Below are 9185 nucleotides of genomic sequence, written 5' to 3'. Positions count from 1 at the left end.
CCTTTCCTTTGTTTTTTTTTTTTTTTTTTTAAGTTTAATTCATACACGTTTCGTAGAATAAAACTATTTAATAAACTCTCATATTATTTTTATATAACTATAATAATATTGCAGTGAAAAATAACATTTGGATGAAACCTCGCATTTCTTGCATATACATGTCAAACAAAGACACTCATATCAGCAGCCACAGCAGTTAACCATGGCTCTAATATTAATTGTTGGGGAGAAAAACACTAAAAGTAGTCAAACAAAAGTAAGTTAATATACATATTAGAACACCGGCCACTTCTAGCCCAAAAAGCCTAAGCTAATGAGCTTGAATCCACTTAGGTATATTAACTACTTTTTTTCTTTATACTTTATCAATGTGGGATACAAACCTCACAAGTCCATGCACAACAAATCTTCACTCACGTGACTAAACTCGTCAAACCAAGACACTCATATCAGCGAAAGCTAACCATGGTTCTGATACTAATTGTTAGGGAGAGAAACACCATGGGTAGTCAAACAAAAGTACGTTAATATACATATTAGAACACAAATTCTAGCCCAAAAAGCTTAAGCTAATAGGCTTGGATCCACTTAGATCTATTAACTACTCTTTTTCTTTATATTTTATCAATGTGTGACACAAACCTCACAAATGAATGCACAACACCTCTTATATTCTTTTTCGTTTGTGTAAAACAAAAATAAAAATTATTAAATCGCCCGATTGAACAAGTGAACATAAAAGCCTGAGAAATTGGAGTTTTTTTATGCATGTGAAACATATATACATATATATGTAGTACACCTTATCCATATTTTAATATTATACACATGTATATAATTTCTGAAGTTTCCTCCCTTTTTCCTTTTGTTTTCTTTTAGCCCTTTTCACGCCCCACCATCATGTTCACTTCGCCATCGATCTTAGAGTAATAGAGTGTATAATTTATTGTTGAAGTTTCTTGTCTTTTATCGACTTTGTTTTCTTCTATACTCTGCCACCCACCATCCAGTTGACGTTTATTATTATTCTTATTTGAAATTTCTTCTCTTTTTCTAATGTTGAAGTTTATTATAAAAGGTAATCCTTTTATAGCAGTTAACATGCAAAGAACCAAGCTCTAGCAAGTTTATAATTTCTTGCTGAAGTTCTTCAACCGTCACATTCACTAGAGACGGCTTGAACTCTCTCTATAATGGATAGAAGGCAAGATGAAGAAGAGAATATGGCTGCTGTTTATGAAGCCTCACTGAATGGGTGTGTAATCACCCTGAAAAGATTGATCCAAAGGGATCCACTCATCCTTAATAAAGTTTCACTCACATCCTTAAGTGAGACCCCTTTACACATAGCAGCTTTGCTTGGCCACCTTGAATTTTGTAAAGTTCTTGTCAGCAAGAACCCTAAACTTGTAGAAGAGGCAGACTCGCTGGGACGAACCCCACTTCACTTGGCTTCTGCAGAGGGATACACTGACCTGGTACAAGCATTCTTGCAAGCAAATGCAGATGTTTGCTTAGTTCGTGATCAAGATGGGAGAATTCCTCTCCATTTAGCAGCAATGAGAGGACGAACAGAGATCATAGAAGAGTTAATTATTACTCGACGAGAGTCCATCCGAGTGAATCTCGATGGAGACAGTGTTTTGCACTTGTGTGTTCGATATAATCATCTGGATGCTCTAAAATTGTTAGTGGCATTAGCTAATTGTGAAGAATTATTCCTCAACTCCAAAGACCACGATGGAAACTCCATATTGCATTTAGCTGTGATGCTCAAGCAAATGAAGGTGCGTTAACAATATCTATGGCTACTCTTTTAAAGATTTATTTCTAGTGATATATAAAGTACCACACTATCCACGTCTACGAAATTATTTGAAATCTACTTCTTGTTTCTCCTTCTCTTTTATGTTAGTTTGCTTGTATTTGTCCATATGTTCGCAGAAAAAGTAAAAACAATGGAAGAATATTCACAATGTTTTCATACATGCCCATCAAAAATAGAAAGATCCCTTCGTTTGATGCAGTTCTACTAAAAATCATGCAAAAAGTAGTAACTGACCCAAGAATGATCATTCAATGTGGTTGAATTAAATTTATTTTTTTGTTGTCTTTGTGCAGGCCGTAAAATACTTACTTTCAGTACCAGAAATAAAAACAGAGGCTAATGCCATGAACAAGATTGGTTACACAGCTTTGGATGTCTTAGACGTCTGTCCAAGAGATTTTAAATGTTTTGAAATCCAAAACATTCTAAAAGAAGCCGGTGTCAGAAGATCAACTGATCTAAATTCTTCCCTACCAACGACACCAACTGCTGATGAAGCACAACCAGCTCAATCCGGAAAGCTAGCTCGATCAAGGTTTAGGAGATTGTGGGAGTGCGTTTATTCGTTTTTAGTTAAACACTGGACGCACCAGGGAAATTGGATGGAAGAAACACGTGGCACATTGATGGTAGTAGCCACTGTAATTGCAACCATGGCTTTCCAAGCTGGGATCAGCCCACCAGGTGGCGTTTGGCAACAAAATACAACCAACTCCACGGATGGTTTCTATTGTACGCAAGATAATATATGTGAAGGCGGCACAGCAGTTTTATCTTATTCCTATCCAGACGACTACCTATTGTTCTTATATTTCAATACCACCTCTTTCTTTGCATCTCTATGCGTCATACTTTTGGTCATTACTGGATATCCTCTTAGGAGCAAGTTCTTTATATGGCTTTTGACGTTAGCCATGACTATCTCAGTCGCGTTCATGACATTGACCTATATAAAAGCAGTGATTTTGGTGACCCCAAATCATCTTCTTGATAAAGTTAGCTCATTGGCGTTTAAATTGGTATATATTTGGATGGGAATCGTTTTGATTGCTGGGGTAATTCACATAATTCGGCTACTCTATTGGATGGCGAAGAAGTTGATTCACATAATTCACCTACTCTATTGGATGGCGAAGAAGTTGTGTAATTTCATACGCAAGTCAACAAGGGGTCCAACAGAAGACCCGGCTAATGTCTAAGAGGAAAATTGTTATGATTTGAATTTCGGTTGATCAGAAAGAAGTTGTAAGGGGTAGGGTTTGGGTAATCTCGTTGTAATATTTATCTTTAAATTTAGTGCTAAGTTCATAATTAGTCATTGAATTCTATTAGGATTATAATTGGGCGATGTTATGCATATATAAATCAGTGATTTAATGATGAATAAATTAAGCTTGGCTTTTAGAACTTGGAACTATCTCTTGCGTAGATTCATTTTTTAAGCCATGCAAATTAAGATCTTGGCTTCGCCCTTATCGAAACCTATTATTAGTGGTGATTGATCATAAGGTTTTATGGCCTTTCTCATTAAATCATAGTCTTTGTGTATGCTTGTTTCTACATCTTACTATATTTTTTACTATTTTATGAGACATTAACACTGAAGGCCGGATACTTAAAAGAAGCTAGGAATATGTCATGGTGTCAAAGCACAAGATTCTCATATGAATTTACACACTTAGCTTCTTACAACGGCTGTTCACTCAAACGTTTCAAGTCCAAGTGATAAAGTTGTATATGTTCTGATGTTCATATTACTTAAACGTACGTTACATTTGTTTATATAATTTATTACATATAGTCCACCGTTAGCGTCCTCGTCTCTCTCCTTCCAATGTACCTTCCCACCAAATGGTGAACAAATTATTTGACACCTAACATTCACTTAATTAACTAAAACAACAGTCATTACTCATTAGTGCAAATCAGATCCTAGGTTTTAGTCCAAGGTTTAGTACTGAAACTACCACAAAATTGCTTTCTAGGAAATAAGCTTAATGACCACATTGTAATGACCAACGTCATAGATGTAAAATAGATATAGAAATGTCACTTCTTTTGAAATATCCAGCAAAGGTGAGATATCAAAAGTACTTTGAATATAGACTAATCTATTTGTCATGATCATTTTTTGAGCTGGTTACCATGAATAATCTCATAAAAATAATTGTCACAAAGAACTGTTTGTATGATGGTAAGTTTGGCATTAGTATAGTTGGCTTCTCCTGTATTTTAGATTGTCTTCATTTAGTTCAAGAAGTTGAACTTAGGCTCTATTTACTTCGACGTAAAATGGTTTCCAGAAAATGATTTTCGTATTTTATAGTGTTTACTTCGATGTAAAATAGTGGTCAACGGAAAATATTTTCCTTTTGACAAAAAATTCCTCTTTAATTTTAGGAAAATGGTTTAACCGTAAACCATTTTTCGACTATGAGCATCTCATTCTTAAATTGATGAATCTTACCAAGACCCGCCTAGAATCTCGTCAGGACTTGACCGAGTCCCACCCGGGACTTGACTGGGACCCATCCGGGACCTGACCGGGACATGACCGAGAATCGCCCGGGACTTGACCAGGACCCGCCCGAGACTTGTCCAGGACCCCGGAGGGACCTGCCCGAGACCCGCCTGGGACCTAACCGGGACTTGCCCGGGACCTGACCGGGACATGACCGGGACCTGCCCGGGACCTACTCGAGACTTGACCGGGACCCGCCCGGGACTTGCCCGGGAACCGCCTGAGACATAACCGGGACGCGCCCAGGACCTGCCTGGGACTTGACCGAGACCTGCCCGGGACCTGATTGGGGCTAACCCGGGACCTGCCCGGGATTTGACTAGGATCTGCTCGAGACTTGACCGGAACCTGACCGGGACCCGCCCGAGACCTGACTGGGACTTGCCCAGGATCTGACTGGGACTTGACCGGGACCCCGAAGGGACCTACCCGGGACTCGCCCGGCACTTGACCGGGACCCGCCCGAGACCTGACCGGAACTTGACCGGGACCCGTTCGAGACTTGACCGGGACCCGCCCCGGACATCCTCAGGAACCGCTTGAGACGTAATCGAGACGCGCCCGGGAACTGCCCGGGACTTGACCGGACCTTCCCGGGACCTGATTGGGACTAACCCGGGACCCGCCCGAGACTTGACCGGGACCTGCCCGAGACTTTACCGGGACCCGCCCGAGACCTGACTGGGACTTACCCGAGACCTGACCGGGACTTGATCGGGACCTCAGAGGGACTTGCCCAGGACCCGCCCGGGACTTGACCGGGACCCGCCCGAGACCTAACTGGGACTTGACCGGAACCTGACCGAGACCTGCCCGAGACTCTAGCTGGACCTGCTGGGGACGTGCCCGAGACCTGACTGGGACTTGCCCGGGACCCGCCCGGGACTTGACCAGGACCTGCCCGAGACTTGACCTGGACCTGACCAGGACTTGCCCGAGACCTGACTGGGACTTGCCCGGGACCTGACCGAGACCCGCCCAGCACTTGACCGGGACCTGCCCGAGACTTGATCGAGACCCGCTTGGGACCTGACCGAGACCCGCCTGAGACCTGCCCGAGACTTGACCGGGACCTGACCGAGACCCGCCCGAGACTTGCTCGAGACCCCGGCGAGACCTGCTTGGGACCTGACTGGGACTTGCCCGGGACTTGACCGGGACCCGCCTAAGATGTAACTGGGACGCGCCCGGGACCTGCCGGGACTTGACCGGGACCTGCCCGGGACCTGATTGGGGCTAACCCGGGACCCGCCCGGGACTTGACCAGGATTTGCCCGAGACTTGATCGGGACCTGACCGGGACCCACCCGAGACCTGACTGGGACTTACCCGGGACCTGACTGGGACTTGACCGGGACCCCGGAGGGACCCGCCCAGGACTTGACCGGGACCCGCCCGAGACCTGACCGAAACTTGACTGGGACCCGTTCGAGACTTGACCGGGACCCGCCCGAAACCTGACTGGGACTTGATCAGGACCCTGGAGGGGCCTGCCCGGGACCGCCCGGGACTTGACCGGGACCCGCCCGAGACCTGACTGGGACTTGACCAGGACTTGCCCGAGACTTAACCGGGACCTAACCGAGACCTGCCCAAGACTTGCTCAGGACCCTGGCGGGACCTGCCCAAGACTTGCCCGAGACCTGACTGGGATTTGCCCGGGACCCACCCGGGACTTGACCGGGACCTGCCCGAGACTTGACTTGGACCTGACCGGTACTTGCCTGAGACCTGACTGGGACTTGCCCGGGACCCACCCGGGACTTGACCGAGTCCCGCCCGGGACTTGACTGGGACCTGCCCGAGACTTGATCGAGACCCGCTTGGGACCTGACCGAGACCCACCTGGGACCTGCCCGAAACTTGACCGGGACCTGACCGAGACCCGCCCGAGACTCGCTCGGGACCTGACTGGGACTTGACCGGGACCCGCCAGGGACTTGACCGGTACCTGCCCGAGACTTGACCGGGACCTGACCGGGACTTGCTCGCGACCTAACCGGGACTTTACCAGGATCCCGGTCAAGTCCTGGGCAGGTCCCGGTCAAGTCCTGGGCGGGTCCCGGGCAAGTCCTAGTCAGGTCTCGGGTGGGTCTCGGGCAAGTCCTGGGTAGGTCCCTCCGGGGTCCTGAGCAAGTCTCGGGCGGGTCTCGGTCAAGTCCCGAGCAGGTCTCGGTCAAGTCTCGGGCAGGTCCCAGACGGGTCCCGGTCAGGTCCCAAGCGGGTCCCGAGAGGGTCCCGAGTGAGTCCCGGTTAGGTCCCGGGTAGGTGCCTCCGGGGTCTCGGGCGGGTCCCGGTCAAGTCCCGGGCGCGTCCCGGGTAGGTCCCGGGCGTGTCCCGGTCAAGTTCTAGAAGGGTCCTGGTCAGGTCCTAGGTGGGTCCCGGTTAGGTCCCGAAAGGGTCCCAAGCGAGTCCCAGTTAGGTCCCGGGCGGTCCCGGGTAGGTCCCTCTGGGGTCTCGGGCGGGTCCCGGTCAAGTCCCAGGCGGGTCCCGGGCGCGTCCCGGTCAAGTCCCGAAAGGGTCCTGGTTAGGTCCCGGGCGGGTCCCGAGCATGTCCTGATCAAGTCTCGGGCAAGTCTTGGGTAGGTCCCGGTCAAGTCTCGTGCAAGTGCTAGTGGAGACCTTATTGGAAAAAATATATATTAAAAAAAGAAGATATTAAAAAAAATTATTTTCCGTGTGCAAGGTAAACGTTGTAAAATGTTTTCAACGGAAAATATTTCAGGAAAAATGAATTTTCTAAAAATATTTTACGAAAGAAACCATTTTACGTCGAAGTAAACGGAGCCTTAATTTATTGTCTATGATGTTAATAGCATCTTGGTGTGAATAATATGTATAGAATTTTCACGTTTTCATTAATTTTTCTATTTATATCCATATCTTTATTTAATCGCATCTGATCTTATCATGCTTCAATTTGTACTGATGGAACTCTTTGCTAGACTACTGCATGAGAGATAAACTTACTGACCTATTTTCAGCTTAGGGGTTCAGCTGTTTTAGGTCTACGTATCTGCCTTCTTGTTCCTTGTTCTCTTGTTCAGAGTTTATTTCTTTTGTTACTGTCTATTTGGTTTATTTGATTTGTCTACCGCTATCAAATTGTGGATGCTACAAGCTCATGTGATACAAGTGCTGCCATATTTTTTTGAATTGACAGTTGTAACAATTTAAGAGACAACTGATGCTGTCCCTGAATAAGATTTCCTAACTTATCAATCTTGGTTATTCATACTTTCCATGATTTAAGTCTCTGTTCCTTCTCAACATGGACATTTTGTGTGATTTATATGGATCTATGTATCACTACAAAAAAAAAACAATTTTTTTCTCACTGGAGTTTCTTGACATGTCAGGGTGTCTGACAATTTTTCTGATGTGGCGCTTCTGACGTGTATTGAATGTCAGAAGTATAAATGTCAGGAAATTTTTTTTTCTGACGTGTTACTGTTTAGCACGTCAGAATTTTCTGGCGTGTTACATTTTAAAACGTCAGAAAAAAATAATAATAATAATTTTTTCTAGAATTTTTTTTTTCAATTAAAAAATTTGTTAATTTAAATTAATTTTCAATTAAATTATTTTGGTGCATAGATTTTCTCACTCTTCTTTTTGTTTTTGAAACGAAAAATTTTCTCTGCACCTCTCTTCTTTTCTTAATTTTCTCTTTCTCTTTCTTCTTTTCTCCGGCCAACTCTTCATTTTCTCACTCTCTCTCTTCTTCTCAATCTCCATTTTCAAAAACCTAAACCCAAACCGAAAAATCTTCAAAAAATCAAAAATCCAAATGTTAAACCCAACAAATCTTAAAAAGCCCAAAAATCTTCTTATCTTCTCTTCTTCTTTTTTTTGTTAAAACGTACCCAGCTTCTCTTCTCCTTCTCTTTTTCTTTTTCTTTTTCTTTTTCTTTTTCTTCTTCTCTTCTCCTTTTCTTTTTCTTCTTCTTCTGCTTTCTTCTTCGATCTGCTGCTTTCAATTTTTCCCTCTAGGAGATGTTGTGCAGTGTGCAGAGAAGGGAGATTGAGAGAGGAGAGAGAGAGTGTGAGGGAAATAAATGAAGAGGGAAAGAATAAAAAGAGTGAAAAAGTTGAGGGAGACAAGAAGAGGGAAAAATTTTAAAATCTCACCCATTTTTTTGCAATATGTGAATATCGGGTATCGAGGGGATTCCTGACGTGCCATGTGTTGCATGTCATGACCCTCAACAAGAAGAGGGAAAAATTTTAAAATCCCGCCCATTTTTTATGATATGTGAATATCGGGTATCGAGGGTATTCCTAACGTGCCATGTGTCGCACGTCAGGAAACTACTCTAAAAAAAAAAAAAAAAAAATCGGACGTACGATATATATCTATAATTATCTGTTTATATATATAGTGTTTTGATGTGGTGAAACAAAACCTCAGAAAAATTCTGACGTGGCAATGCACCATGTCAGAATATTCTGACGTGCCAATGCACCACGTCAGAATTTTTTGACGTGGTGCACTGCCACGTCAGAAAATATTTAATTTTTTAATTTTTAAAATCTGTAACATTTTTCAGACGTTCCAATATTTAACACGTGAGAATTTTCTGACGTGTTAAAATAGACACGTCAAAAAATTCTGGCGTGCCACTATTCACACGTCAGAAAATTTCTGACGTGGCAACAAAACATGTACTGTAACTACGTCAGAAAATGCTATTTTTTTGTAGTGTATTGATCATTGAGCTTTTTTCCTGGGATGCTAATTAGTTGGTGTTTTGAGCATGTTCTTTTGGACATTGTGAATTGTAATGTTCATATTTCTCTTATCGGCAAACTGAATTTTTGTATTTGTAATAATTT

General features: G+C 43.7%; 1 protein-coding gene across 1 annotated transcript; it reads left to right on the top strand.

Annotated features, from left to right (window-relative positions):
• The first annotated feature begins 1193 nt into the window (after window positions 1-1193).
• Window positions 1194-3027, top strand: LOC132185318 (uncharacterized). The gene is made up of 2 exons (XM_088518650.1): window positions 1194-1787; window positions 2122-3027. The coding sequence occupies exons 1-2, from the start codon at window positions 1194-1196 to the stop codon at window positions 3025-3027; spliced, it is 1500 nt and encodes a 499-aa protein (XP_088374776.1).
• The last annotated feature ends 6158 nt before the right edge of the window (window positions 3028-9185 follow it).

Source organism: Corylus avellana, chromosome 7 (assembly GCF_965113065.1).
Source record: "Corylus avellana chromosome 7, dhCorAvel1.hap1.2, whole genome shotgun sequence".
Classification (NCBI taxonomy): Eukaryota; Viridiplantae; Streptophyta; class Magnoliopsida; order Fagales; family Betulaceae; genus Corylus; species Corylus avellana.
This window is presented reverse-complemented; position numbering and strand designations above follow the sequence as displayed.